The sequence below is a fragment of the Hemitrygon akajei genome, chromosome 4, assembly GCF_048418815.1.
Source record: "Hemitrygon akajei chromosome 4, sHemAka1.3, whole genome shotgun sequence".
Lineage (NCBI taxonomy): Eukaryota > Metazoa > Chordata > Chondrichthyes > Myliobatiformes > Dasyatidae > Hemitrygon > Hemitrygon akajei.
Genome location: NC_133127.1, coordinates 49,470,444 through 49,485,865, shown reverse-complemented (window position 1 = coordinate 49,485,865; position 15,422 = coordinate 49,470,444). Strand labels below are relative to the sequence as shown.

At 42.7% G+C, this 15,422-nt stretch overlaps 2 protein-coding genes across 8 annotated transcripts in view; one reads left to right on the top strand and one right to left on the bottom strand.

The window, feature by feature from the left end:
* The window catches only part of nrg1 (neuregulin 1), a 402,950-nt gene that overhangs the window by 125,423 nt on the left and 262,105 nt on the right, over positions 1-15,422 (bottom strand). For 3 of the 7 annotated variants that reach the window (XM_073042524.1, XM_073042523.1, XM_073042525.1), the window contains exon 1: positions 1,222-2,585. The exons of the other annotated variants lie outside the window; for them this stretch is intronic. In XM_073042524.1, coding sequence (XP_072898625.1) covers positions 1,222-1,861 — 640 coding nt within the window. In that variant the 5' untranslated portion in view covers positions 1,862-2,585. Of the gene's footprint in view, positions 1-1,221; positions 2,586-15,422 lie in introns of those variants that run through there. 7 annotated transcript variants of the gene reach the window in all.
* fut10 (fucosyltransferase 10) overlaps positions 1-15,422 on the top strand; it is a 357,225-nt gene that overhangs the window by 315,684 nt on the left and 26,119 nt on the right. The gene's annotated exons all lie outside the window — the stretch shown is intronic.

Sequence of the window (15,422 nt, the reverse complement as noted above, 5' to 3'; positions counted from 1 at the left end):
CTGTATTGATTTTGAGAATGAACAGAATTACAGCCTTGTGTAATTTGCTCAGTATTAATGAATCGCACAAATTCCCATCGAAGGTGCGTGCATGCAGAGTCCAGAAATTGTGGATAATAGTGGATTATCACCACTGCAGTTAAGCAAGTAGGAACAGGGAACATCAAAGGCATGGCACGCAGCCAAAAACTAGCTGGGAAAAAAATCTTGCAAAGTCATTGTACAAATGGGTAACCTACAAGGTAACATTAACAAGATTGTCTTCCTGTAAGTCTCTGGAAGAGACAAGAATTAATTAGCCCAAAGCAGTGAATGACCTTGAAATTCATCTCAAAACCAAGCAGGAAATCATTGGACAAGGATGCACACACAGAGACATGCACACGTACACAGGCACCCATACACACACAGAATGATAAAGAAAAGATATGATTATTTGTTTTAAATATACACACTGCTTCTTGATTAATCGCTCACTTCAAAGTATCAGATTCTTGTCATCTGAAATGAAACACAGGGTCTAATTTCAAATTTAATGGATCCTATACATAGAAAAGCTAGAATATGAGTTAACAAAATATTTCTTTTTAAATGCCACAGTTTTCATTCACCAGCACAAGAGGCTCAGCAGAGTATCCCTGTTACAACGTAATGCTTCATGGTAAATACAAGGAACTACTAACGAAGACTCACGGGGTTATACAACACAACAACACTGGCTCAGTTTCTGTCCTATAATGACATTAAGCACAAAGAGCTGTGAATGGGAAAAGTGGTGGGGGAGGTGGGCTTCGGTGGGGGAAGGGACTGGTGATTTAAAGTAGTTTGCTGCAACACGGTAATGCTGATTGACATTAATTTTTTGGAGGGGTATTTTTCCTCTGCTTTCTTTAAGAGGTATTGTGTGTGCTCTGTTAATGCAAATATTGAAGCCGAAGTAATCATTCTCTTTGAAAACACGCAGAACTGAACTGAAAGGGAGTTACAATTGTACCACTCAATATTTGCTCTGAATTAAATACAGCCTCTGTAAAAATCCAAAATTCACCTTTTATAATTGAATACTTTACCTTGTAAAACTGGCCAAATGGACATGTTAAATATTCAATTTGCCTAACTTAGCTTTCCCAGCCATAGTTTTTATAACATCAAAGTACAACATTATATATAAAAAAAGCAGCAAGAATTTTCTTCCAAGAATGAACAAAGTAAGTTACTTACTAAACGCTGGTGCAATAACAAGGTTTGTGTCGGTCATTTGGGGAACTGATACAGATGTCGACTCTGTCACCTCAGGACTTTTGGTGACTACAGTTTCAGGGGAGAAAGCTTCAAAAACGATGGAGGACAGGAAGAATGGAGAGGAGGTTGGGGGATGTGAGGAAGGGGTGGTGAAGGGTGTTGAGGTGAGAACCAAAGAGTCATCAGAAGTGCTCAGCGTCTGGCTCAAATCGGATATCGGAATGGTGGTGGTAAAGGCAGCTGATGGGGGCCATTCTGCCACTGTTGCTTGGTCAGCAGAGATTATAGGACCCTGCCCTATGCGCTTGGGATCAAGGTGCGTCAGAGGTTCGTACTCAAATATCTTGTCCACAAAAACCCACTTGAGGCCGGCAATGCAAAGCCCCAAGCTCACCAAGCAGGCCAAGATGGGCACGATGCAGATCTTCTCCGAGTTCAAGCAAGTTCGCACACGCTCCACCTCCATGCAGATGCAGCAGGTAGCAATGAGACCGCTCATTCCCAGCGCGCCGTTCCCGTCTAACTGGCTCGCCGTTGAACTGTCCTCCGCCGTGCCAGATGGGGTCGGACAAGGAGGGGTGGAGAGTTCGGGGGAGCTTGAGCCCACTTCCTCGGTCATCGTTCTACTGCATTAGCTGTTCTCTGAAGCCTTTCAATTAGCAAGTGGCTGAGGGCAGGGAGGAGCGGGGAGCCGAGCCATCAGACGGGCATTGATGACAGCATCATTTGCTTGGGGAAGGACTAGAGGCAGCTTGGCAGCTCTTCTCTGCTTCCTTTCCCTTCAAGTCAATTTAAGAGTTCGGCACAAAACGTTCAGTCATTCCCGGGTTCAGCAGCACAGTCCCTGGATGAAGGGAGTGGTGTTTATTCTCATTCAGCCGCCTTTTGGTGCTTCCTCTAATCTCTCACCTGCAGAGCCGTGGGGGGGGTGGGTGGCCCACACCTTCGCCAGTACAGTCACAGCAGCAGCAGGACGCTGTTGTTCTCAGTGTATCTGCACTGCTCACGACACAGAAAAGCTGAAGTCATTAAGGAGCAGCAGGTGCCTCTCTTCTCTGCACAGTGGAAGCGAGGTCATTAGTTACAGGGATGCTGCAAAACTCAGAGGGTGGGAGGCAGGGAAGGAGGGGTAGAGAGAGGGAGAGGCCAAACTGAGCCTCCTCCTCCTCCTAGTTCACACACGCACTCACTCACACTCACATCCACACACGCACACACACACAAACACACACACTCTCCCTGAATCAGAGCACACCCACGCTTACACACAGCACACACACTCAACACACACACACGCACACGCACCATTCAGAACTGCAGAGTCTGCAAGCAACTTCCTAGTTGATCCAATTAGGAGGAATGAGCCATCAAATCAGAAGGAGGCAGGCAGCATCAAATTCTCTGGCTTCATCCCTCCCTCCGCTCGATATAGACGAGTCAGCAATTGATTATGCTAATGCACAGGAGCTGGATGTGATGGGGCAGAAGAGGGCTGCTGAAACTGGCAGACGTTGCAAGTATCCCAGGGGGATGGGGTTTCCTCCAGTAATTTTACTTGTACGCTCTGGGAGATCGGATTTCATCCCACCATCGTGTTTCATTTCTCATGGTAAAGAAACAAGAATAGTTTAAAACCAGCAAACAGGTAGATAAACAGGAGTCCTGATATTTCACAACTGACAGGCTGTCTAGCTTTAGTATTTTTTATTCATTTAGGCAAAGTGTCCATCTGGAAGAGAGCTGCTGTCCAGCAAGGTGTAAGGTGACCTAACCATGAAGGTCTGACATTCTGAAGGCGGAAATCTTAATCTGCTCCAGTGTTGCAGAGTCTCCAGTCCTACCTCAGTTTACTAATTAACCTCCTAGTGACGGCCGTTTGCAGATGTAGAAAGAGCAAAAGTACACTGGAAAGGAAAGTGAGAATCCCTCCCCTCTGTGAAATGTGAACGTGATGGATACTGAGGAGCAACTTTTCAGGGAAACAGACATAGAGGGAGAGAATAAGAGAGGCAAACTGAGGGATAAGATGGGAGAATAGAGGGGGTAGATAGAGGGGATGGGGGATAGGGGCGATAGAGTGGGGGTGATAGTATGGGGGGAATAGAGTGGGAGCGATGGTGAGGGCGATGGTGGGGGATATTGGGGAGAAAAGTGGAGAAAGAGAAGGTGGGGTGAGAAAGGGAGAGGGGTTGAGAAGGGGGGAGGGTTGGAGAAGGGGGTGGGAGGGGAGAAAGGGGGAGGGTTGAGGGGAGGAAGAGCGTGGGGTGGGAGGACGAGCGCGCTGGTGGGGGGAAGAGAGAGTCACGCTTAGTCAAACGGAAAGGTTAAGAGAGCGGAAGAATATCAGACAGATTCAGACTGAGTTAAAGAGAGAGCCTGATTAAAATAGACAGAGAGAGAAAGGCTGTCTGACAAGAAGTCAGGCACAGAGTAAGTTATAGAGCAGGCAGGCAGAGTCAGAGAGATGGAAAAAGAAACACACAGAAGACAAAGACAGAGGCACAGTCAAGACACGAGAGAGAGTAAGAAAATGTGAGCACTTAAGAGACAAGCCATTTTATAAAAGTGAGCATTTAGGGACTGTCACCTGTGTACAATGAGGCTCTTCTGACATCTATTATTAATACAGCATTTTAACAAATCATCCAATCCCAGCAATAACTGTAGCCGCTACCATTGAGGATAGTAAGCTTTGGAAGATGAAGCTGTATGCACAGTGGACCCAGTCTATAAATAGTGCAGCAATTTACCACATGGATACCCTAACTCTCTGCTCACCGCTGCAAATTAATAAAAGAAATCATGCTTCTCGCCCCACACAACCAGCTGTGCGCTGAAAGTAGCAACGTAAAAGTAGGTCAGAGAAGAGTGACTCTTATCATTGGTGCTTCAGAGCACCACCTTCAACAAGAAAAATGAGCAAATTTAGTCCCAGCAGTAGAGGGGATTTGAAACAAAATATGGAAGTAACTTAAAAAGAATGATTAAATATCCACATTGGAATGTAATCCTGGAAACTCTCATGGGGAGTTGATTGCACAAATTCAAACAAATACTTTAGTGCAACATGCTTCTCTTTGTACAAAGCCCAGCTGCCCTCAGATAGGACAGACAGTCAGAACCTTTATCCCAGCAGAGACTTCAACCTTCAACCATTCAGTTCTTGAACCGAACAGCACAACCCTAATCTCAGCATAGCAGTATTATGACCAATTGCGACTAATCACGCCACATATAATAGACTCTTTTGTTATGATTGTCTTCTTTCTGGTATAATTTATGGTCATGTTTTTATTGTGATTGTTGTGTCTTTAACGTTATGTGCCTATCATACTGCTGCAATTATTTTTCTCATTGCACCTATGCACGGTAATCGCAAGGCTCTGCAGAGAGTGGAGCGGACAGCCCAGCGCATCTGTAGATGTGAACTTCCCACTATTCAGGACATTTACAAAGACAGGTATGTAAAAAGGGCCCAAAGGATCATTGGGGACCCGAGTCACCCCAATCACGAAATGTTCCAGCTGCTACCATCTGGGAAACGGTACCGCAGCAAAAAAGCCAGGACCAACAGGCTCCAAGAAAGCTTCTTCCACCAGGTTATCAGACTGATTAGCTCACACTGATCTGAGTGTATTTCTATGTTACATTGACTATCCTGTTGCATATACTATTTATCATAAATTACTATAAATTGAACATTGCACATTTAGATGGAAACAAAGATTTTTACTCGTCATGTATGTGAAGGATGTAAGTAATAAAGTCAATTCAATTCAATTAACAATAAATCTGACTTTGGTTTTAATTTTATAATATCAAACACTAGAGAACATGCATTCAAAGTGAAAGGGGAAACGTTTAAAGATGTGGAGGGCCATTTATTGCTTCTCCCCACACAGACTTCCATGGGTAGTGGTAGAACCAGACATAAAACTGGCATTCAAGTAGCTTTTAGATACTTTTAAAAATGAAGGCAATTGAGGGATATGGATCAAGTACAGGCAAAAGAGTTTTAGTTTAATTTTTTCACGATTCTCTGCACAGACATCGTGCGCTAAAGGGCCTTTTACTGCTCTGCACCGCTCTATGTTCTGTTTTCTAGTCTCAGTGACACCATTCTGTATGAAGAAGCCTGCCCTGATAATCCAGAGTACAAGTTCGACTTTTGAAAATTTGAGTTCAGCCTTAACAAAATTAAAGGCCAGAAAACTAGCAGTCATCATACCAACAAAATAAAATCACAAAATCCAAACTTGTTCACTGATATCGTTTGGGAAGAATTCCTGTCACCTTTAAATCAATTGGGCTATATGCACTGTAACTCCAGCCCACATTAATATACTTGGCTTCTGAAGGGACTGCAAAGCCATTCGGATGCTGGCTGTGGCTCACAATAATACCCCAAGGTAACTGGAGACAGCAATAAACACCTGCCAGCTCAGAAAAATCAACACTCCAAATATTAGATTTTAAAAGTTAGTCCTATGCAAGTTCTTACATGTGCTTTTTCTTGAAGATGACTTAATATACTATAGAAAGTTAATTGTATTTAAATACAGACTCCTCAAATTATCTTATTCTCTAGAATGTTGTCCTTTGGGTGATAACTGCAAGTATTGTTTTGAAGAGCTCTTTTAATCAGATTCCACAATATGCTGGCTACACCTGTACATGATTTCTTTGAGGATGCCTCTTAATGAAACTTCATTATGGCAGTCTTTCAAAATGCCATATTGAGCTTCATTGTAAATCTGTCCTTTTTGCTGGCCAGTCATTCCACAGTTTTTTTTTTGCCACAGATATAATGAAGCTTTATTTGATTCCAAGATGAGGGACGTTTGGGAGAGGTCCTTTTCTAAGGCATCCTCTCTTCAACCAGTTATGGTCAAGGATGGTCCCAACCCAGGCTGTGAAAGAAAGAGGGTTTCCCAGATGGTAGCAGCTGGAACATTTCGTGATTGGGGTGACTCGGGTCCCCAATGATCCTTTGGGCCCTTTTTACATACCTGTCTTTGTAAATGTCCTGAATAGTGGGAAGTTCACATCTACAGATGTGCTGGACTGTCCGCTCCACTCTCCAGGTGGGTATCTTCTGGTTGTCTGAAATCCAAACTTTGGTTTATCTTCTCCTCTTAAGCCCATTGTCCCTGGGGAATAGCTCACCACAGTTCTTTGTCCTGGGCCAGTCTGTCAATTTGGCCCCAGGTGTAGCTCATCTTCAAAGATCTTTCCTCTCCCATGGAGGTGGTCTTTGGAGCTTCTGTTGGTGCTTCTGTCATGCTGAGTTTTTTTACAGGATGGGGCAGTTTTTATAAGGCTGAGTTGCGAGCTCAATGCTCAACCCAGCACAATGGAAAGCGTGCAAGGATTCGAACTCAGGATCCTTCCCTCCAAGTCCAGCACTGATGCCACTACACCACCAGCCAGCTGTATATAAATGGAATTTGTTTTTAACAGAACTCTTCTCAAGTTCCCAATATCCTAAATACTATACAGCCAATTAAGTACATTCAGTGGAAGAAGGATATGTAGCAAGTTTGGTATTGTGCCTTGAGCGCATTTGAAACATCACCTGGTTATCTGCCTTTTCAGGTTGTGGAAGAAATAATGGGTGGGGAGAAAATCCCTGACTCTTCGAAAAGGCACTGTGGGACCTTTGATATCCATTTGAGATGCAAGCTGAGTTCATCTTCCCAGCCTACAGATGGCAGGATTTTCCACAGTGCAATTCCAAGTCAAGAGCTGGTACCCAAGACTATCTAGAAAGCTGGAATCCACAGTCTTCTGGCTTCTTTTCAAGCACAGCGTGTCACAAGCAAAACCTGCAACCTCCTTATTTCCTTTCCAGATCAGGAACTGAGGAACTGAGGCCAGGAGGAAATCAAGAATGTTGTCTTTTGGGGGAGGGGTCAGGACGAAAAGCCCTCATCATATGCTGTATGGACCAGAATGGGAAGAAATCAAATCAAAGGCAACACAAAGACAACACTAATTTTGAAAACAGTTTGGATATTGGAAGCACACGAGGAAAAACTTTGTACTTATTTCATCTGCTCTTAAAAAAAAGACAAACAAACAGAGGAACCTACGGTGAAGCAGATGCAGTTAACCAGTGGGTACCTCCCAGTAGTTCCCTGACCCCATTTCCCTTTATTCCTTGCTGCATCTTCCTCTTCTATCAGATTCCATCATCATTGTTGCTTCCAGCTTGTGACGTGATTCCCAGTCTCGTTCCCACTCCCTCATCTACCGTTCAGCCAACCCGCGACCACCTGAATCCAACTGATAACTCTTGCTCCATCCCTTCCCGCCATCTCTTTATATTGGCTCTCTTTTCTCTTTTAGTCCTGATGAAGTGGCTTGAGCCAAAATATTGACTGTCCATTTCCCTCCATAGATGCCGCCGGACCTGCTGTGTTCTTCCTGTGCTGCTCCAGATTCTGGCATCTGCAGCCTCTAAATATATGGTAAATGTCAATTGTACCTCAGTTAGTCAGACTCTCACCTTCTGAGTTAAAACTTTGAAGATCAAAGTCAAAGCCTCCACCGGTGAAGAGCGGAGGGACTATTGCACTCTGGGAAACACTATTGCTCAGATCAACCGAATTTCACAGAATACATGGAATTGTTTGAAGAAAAGGAAAATACTTCATCTGAGTCACTATCTCCCTCTACCAACATCAATAGAATAGATTATCTAATCATTACCACCCCGCTGTTTGTGAAAGCGCTTTGTGTAAATTGGCTGCTGTCATCAGCAATGGCTCAGCAGTAACAAGTACTTGGTTTATTACAAAATCATTTTAGGATGTTCTGAAGTCAGTGCACAACCAATATTGACACAAGCTTTTCTTTAGAAGCAGGGAAATGTTCAACAATTTTACTGCCCATGTTAGTTAATTCTTGTGTTTATCCTGTGAGAATCAGTATCCTCCCTGACATCACAACAACTACTGCTGTGAAAGTCTTCGGGATATCCTAAAAGTAATGAGATAGGTGTTATATCATTGCAAATCATTCTTTCCACAGTCTTAACAAGCACGCATTCTTAAGTACTTGTTACTACACCGTATAATTTTGCTATTTAAGTCAGGCCTGACAAATTGATAATGTTGCCCTCGTTTCCCCCCCCAGCCCTTTGTCTCAAGCAGAGTTCTGAAGTTTACTGTTTTCACTGGAACGTGGCAGGAGATTGGTATCCAGTCCAATTGCCAACCATGCAGAGTAGCATTGGATCATAATAATTAAAGCCCAGAGAAATATTATGGTGATGCTAAAAGAAACTGCTTGTCATTACCTGAAACTTTTATTAGTTATAAAAGTAATAGACACAATTTGCAAAGATTGAAACTTAAGCAGCGACCAATTAACTGTGAACCTATTTGCATTCTGTCTAGCAAGGGGAAATAATCTCTAATTGGTGTGGGACTATGAACGTGGATATATTGGAGGAAGCAACACTGAGTTTGTTGGACAGGGCAATTGGTTAGAAGATGACATATTCACATAGTTAAGTCCAACATGAACTGGAAATATGGCATCCATCATTAAGGAGCCTCACCATCCACTCCATCTGGGATATGCCCTCATCACATTACTACCATCAAGGAGGTGGTACAGGAGCCTGAAAACACACATTCAACATTTTACGAACAGCTCCTTCCACTCCACCATCAGATTTCTGAATGGTCCATGAACACTACCTTGCTGTAACCCTAACCCTAATGTATATTTAAGGCAGAGGTTGATAGATTCTTGATTGGTCAGGGCATGAAGGGGTATGTGGAGGGGGTGGGGTTGGGGAGGTGACAGGGAAGCAGGAGATTGAGGCTGGGAAGAAAAATGGATCAGCCATGATAAAATGGTGAAGCAAACTTGATGGGCCAAATGGCCTAATTCTGCTCCTATATGCTGTGATCTTATGGTCTTATTCCTGTTTTGTACAATTATTTATGTTTATAGTAACTTAAGTGATTTGTTATGCCTGATCTGTACCGCTCCCACAAAACAACATGACTGATGTCAGTAACAATAAACCCGATTCTGAAATGCTAACCATCTATGACTGCCCTATGTAAACCAATTTCAGGCCCCGAGACAGACCTCCTGTTTCACCGGGTGACTGGCTTACTGGCAGCTGCATCAAAGCAGCTGGCAGCCCCAGAGCACCCAGTGAACTGTTCTTTGAAAGGCTGATCCAGACCCCCAGAATAGCTGGTGAGACAGAAGCTCCCAGGTGTGTTGTATCACTTATTACAATGCAGCTGGCTCAAGCACTGTACATCAGTCATCTGCCAAGGCCTTTGAAAGAAAATGGTTTAAAAGCCTGTGTCGAATGAGGTGCATTTTCCCTAAATGTGTGTGCCAAGCTGACGTGATGACTAGAATTTCTGATGGGACTGCAAAATTTAATGTGCAGAAAGAGAATAAAATCCACTGTTACTCCGAGCCAGAGTAACAATTCTCTCAGAGGAAAGAAAAGCTAAGTACCTGCTTTATATTTATTTCAACTTCAAATCCCGATGCAGGTTTTTGACCCAAAACGTCCACAATCCTATTGCCCTCACAGACGTTGCTCGGCCCACAGAGTTCCTTCACCAGATTGCTTCAGAATCACGTTTATTATCACTGACATTTGTTGTGAAATTTGTTATTTTGTGGTAGCAGTACAATGCAAGACATAAAATATACTACAAACTACAACAAGAAAAAATACGTAAGTAAATAGTACAAAAAAAGGGAGCAAAAAATAGTGAGGCAGTGTCCATGGAGACTGATTCACAATTCTGCTGGCAGAGGGAAGGAGGCTGTTTCTAAAATGTTGAGTTGGTGTCTTCAGGCTTCTGAACCTCCTTCTTATGTTATGAGCATGTGTGTTATTTAAAGTCCCAGTTTGGCTCAGTGGATAACATCTTTGAGTTAGAAGATATGAGCTCGAAGTCCTAGCCTTAAGCATATAATATGGGCCAACACCATAGTGCAGTATTGTGGTGCTGCACTGTCAGCAGAGATGCCTTATATTGGTGTCAAATACCCCATCTATGCAGAGAAAACTGGTCTCTCTGGCTGATGCTCAACCCTGAACTACACCACGAAGGCCACCTTGACCCTCCACCTCACTGCTGTCTGTGGGATTTTGCTATACCCATGCAGCTACATGGAAGGTGGTGCTTCAAAAGTAATTAGCTGATGGTGAAGCTCCAAGTGGGTCTACAGAGGAAGTGAGATTACGGTGTGTTCTTAGGATATGGACATTGGCCACTGAGAATTAAGCTAAAAAGGAATTTATTTATGTGGGGGTTGTCGATGAATATCTATAGAGAATATTTGTGGCTGTGATCAGTAGGTACGAAAGGAATCAAAGGGAGAAGAGGACCAAGCGGAGAGAGTAGGGGATCAAGAACAATGCCATTGAATGACAGAACAGGCATGTTTTGTGTCTGGTGCACCTATCACTTAAAAAAAGACAACTTTGGTTCTATTCATATTTAAATGGGAATATTAGTGCAAGCTGCAAAAATGTTAAATTGAAACAGTAAGCTCTTGCCTCATTCCTTACAATCAGCATTTTAAGATGTGAAAGAGTGTTTATTATTCTTTCCAAATCAGGCCAAATGCCATGAATGTGAATGTGGCTTGATGAACATGTTTTCATTCACTTGTGGGTCAATTAATCTTAATGGATTAATATAGAAGAGCAGGGGCAAAGGAAGGGGAAAGGAAAAGGTTAGTGAGACCAATCAAAACTTTGGCAGGCAGCAGCTTTGAGTGAAGCACCAGCTGCATCCTAAAGAAATGTTGAGGATAATGTCTTCTGCTCTCAGGAGAGCTAAAGGCCAAAAGTCAAACTGCATGGGAGTATTTTCTATGGCTACCTGAGGCAGGCTGCATAAGCTGAAGTCAGCTTCTCTGCCCATACATATAGATTTTTTTAGAAATTTAATTATTGATTTTTCATCCTGGTTAATTGGAGGAACATTGATCAAGGTGAAATACTTTATGCAATCATCGCTCTGCACTTTTCATGCTACAGATTAACACTAGCATTCCGCTTTTATGCCTTCCTACTCTGCACTCTGAGGAAGGAATCTGGCTGAAGCATACTTCTCCAAATGGTACTTGATGCTGTATCAGTGTATATCTGAGTTTGATAGATTTTCGATAATCAGACTCATTAAGGGTGTTTGGGGAAGAGGCAGACTTAAAGGAGTTAGATCATGGTAAAACATGTTTAAAAGACTAAATGGTGCGTTTCTATGGTGATGTTCATCAACTGGCCTTCAATGTGAGAGAAGGCCTCAAATGGCTTTGCCAGAGGAGAAGATGATGGGCTGAATCCAAGTAAAACTACAGAGTGACTTTCTTCTGCTACACAGAGAGTAATTATATTGCCTACTGATGTCAAACTGGTTCCACAATAGTGGTTAAAAAAAATAGCCCACACTTTACCATCTAAACAATAGGATCAGGAAGGAGTTAGAGGACCAGCCATCCGGTCCATACCTTTGCAGCGTGAGAAAGGTTCAATCTAACTCTTTAGCAAATGGCTCTAGGATTGTGTTTCAACCAGCTACAGAACCAAGTCAGATAGGTTGTACCTTTGGTATGAAAAATTGGAGAGAAGGTCATCCTCGATTGGCAGCAATAAATGCATAATGCTTCTGCAGATGCATATTTTACTCCACTTACAAAATTCAGTTTGATGGAACCAAATATCAGAAGAGCAGTACAACGCAGCCAATATCATAATATGCTAATCAAAGAATTTCCACATTAGAGAGTCTAACACTACCTAATGCTAATGTATTTGTGAATCATAGCAAGGCATAGAAATGAGCTAGTCAGAACACAGTTGGTCCATATCTCAACCCCATATACCCACTAAGAATTAACTGGTGAGATCTTCTGGGAGCGCTGGGTCATTGTGCACTGAACTCAAGAGTAGGAGCAGGTAAGAGAATTGCCACAAATATTGCTCCTAGGCATTGAAAACCTAACATTGCTCCCTTTCTATGATGTAACATCCTTTTCCTTTGCAAAATGTAACCCCAAACAAAGGGGCTTTGCAGCACGAGGCCTCCGATGTTAAATAAATGATGAAGCAAGATCCTAATCACAGACAATTACCCCTAACAGATGTTTTTAAATTGAATGGCTATGGCATAAATCACTCCTTAAATGTATGGTTAAACGGAGCTATATATATTATTTATATTGATGAAAATCTATAACATTTTGCATCTTTGCTGGGGGATGCAGCTCAAGATCAAGTTATTGGCTGAAGAAAGTTTGTCAGTCCATTAGGAAATGAGCTTGTATTCCTGCCGGCACAGTTCACTCGGCAATAAGATTTATTAACAGAAAAGCCTAAGGCCTTGGAGACAGTCCTGAATGTAGTAGGAGTAATGCAGCCAATTCTCTTCAATTTGAGGGGCCTTCTGCTGTTTTACTGCTTCCTGACAGTTTAGTGCCTCTGGCCACTGCTTCCCTGGCACAGGGATGCCTAGGTGGGAATGCAACAATTTCACAGGCTTGCTAGGCCATGTGCAAGAGGAGCTGACTGGCAGTGCCATTGTTAGCCTCACTCTCACCATGTGGCCTGTCAATCGCGCAGGTCTCTATCATCTCCAAGCCTGCTTGCCTGAGTAACTCTCTGAGCCAGTGTGACAGTCTGCCCGTCGGTGAGTCAGAACAGAACAAGAGGCAGGAGTCCATCCGCATCTAATTATTCTCAAAGCCCAATGGCTAATCCAAAAATCCCCAAGTTATTCCCTGTAAAATTTGATTATTTTCCTCGGTTATAAAGGCTGCTAACTCTCCAAGGAGTACTGGTACTTGTTCAGTCATTGAAACAACGCCTTGCACCATTCTTTCAGCGACCATGTCTTACATCTGCTGCACACCACTAAGTAAAACAAATTTATTTTTAAATATAACTATGGAAACTAAAGTGTCCTTTCAGAATGGGCACATGCTGCCATGCTATTGATCTATAGAGTAACATGCACTAACATTGTGCCTTTAACATGGTAAAATAGCCAAGGCATTTTATAGGCATGTTACCATGCATACAACAGCATATTATGATAGCTCCCAAAGACTAGTTAGAGTATTTTGGAGTAACCTGGAATTGGAAGAGAGCAGTTGAGAATAGGAGATCACTCTCAATGTCTGATAAAGAAAGATATGAGTCTACAGCATAGAGGCTGAGGACAAAACTGAAAATGGTGATGCAAAGGAGAATCGGTGCTGGAATAGCAGGAGCAGCGAGAATGACAAGATATTAGGTGGTTGAAGATCCATCTTTGTAAAATGCTTCATGAGAACAATGACTGGCATTAGTCATTAAACTCTCCATGGTCAGATGGTCTGTTACTGCTCAGTAGCCAAAATGGAGAGAGGAACACTTGAGCAGAGGTGGAGAAGGAATCCTCAATAGAACCAATGAGCTGGTTCTATGAGCCATCAGCCAACCAGAGTCATAGAGTTGAAGAGCTACATATATGGCACAGACTACTTCGCAATTTGGAAATTTGGAGTTGACTGTGGTCCCATCGTGGATTTCATTTTAATCGAAGTGGTCACTGGTAAGAAAATGTTGAATGAAATGACCTCCTACCACGCAGGAGATACAACACTATAGAGATGCACCTGCAAATGGACTATCATCACCAGGATGGATCAACAGGACCTGAGTTAAGAAGCAGCAGAAGGGATTCAATCCTGACCTGATATCATCTCCCATCACCTTTAGGTGTTTAATACAGCCATGTGAAGAATAAACTTTTAAGAGTGTAGAAAGGATTAAGGGTACAAATGACAAAACACTCAATCTGTCTTGATGCAGAATTTCAAATCAAAACATTGACAATTCCTTTCTTTCCACAGATGCTGCTCAACACCCTGAGCTCCTCCACCTGATTGCTTGTTGCTCCATATTGTTTCATCTGCAGTCTCTTGCATCTCCATGTGAACAGGACATCACTAAAATTACAAAAGCACTTTCCTGGACAGAAATGGACCTCCCAATTTCTATTGCCTCTAAATTCACATTCAAGTTATACCTTCCTGAAATAAGAATATAATTGCTGTTCTTTTATGCTTGCTGGTTTCAAATCCCAAAAGGCCCTCCTCAAGCAATGTGATCACCTCCAACACATGGGTTACGGTGATGGAATATGGGTACATTAGCATGCACAGTTCTGAAGATACGAGTTCGAATCTCACCATGGCAGCGAGGGAATTTAATTTCAAGAGGACATACATTTAAACTAAGGGATAAGCAATTCTGAGGGAATCTAAGGGGTCCTTTGTCAGCCAGTGAGTGGAGAGTACCGGAAATGTACTGCCACTGAGAGTGGTGGAAGCAGAGCCATGAACAGCATTTAGATCAGCATTGAATCACCTGGGCACTGAAGACTACAGGACAAGTGCAGGAAAATGGGATTAATACAGATAAGTGTCCATTAGTCAGCATGTGTGTGATAGGTCAAATGCCCTGTTTCCTTTTTATATTACTTTATAAATGTTACAGGGAGACCTGGTGATGGTGGTGGAATAAAACTAATGGTAACCATGAAAGAATTGGATTGTCATAAGACCACATCTGGCTCACTAACATTTCAGGGTAGGAAACTGCTATCCTTACCCATATAGTGAATAAAGTTAAAAAAAAAGAAATCACCTTCAACTTAAGGACAATAAATGATACCCAACTCAAATAAAATGAATAAATTTCCTTCCAAGAGATGCAAGGATATGTTCATTGATGTGACAATTTTATCCAGGTTACCTACTTTGAAACACTGTGATGTCAAACATTTTGTATGAATGGAGGTTGAAAATCTCAGTGGAGTTGCCTGTGAGACCACACTTGCTCAGCTGTGCAGTGGTCTCAGACTTCTTCCAGTTGGAGAACGAAACAGTGACCCCCCTCCACACCAGACTGCTGAACCTCATTCTGTCTGAGTGTGCATGCTGCAAGGAAGATGAACCTTTGCAGCACATTAGGAGGTTATTTGGCCTACCAATTTCTTTGTGAAGCACTGTTTGCAATCTCATTTTCTCACTTGTCTGTAGTCTGCGGTCACTTTTTGTTGCAATTTCAGGTGGGGTAAGGAGTTAAGATAACTGGAGCTGAAATCCTATCACTCCAATCACTCCAAGATAATGTCTTC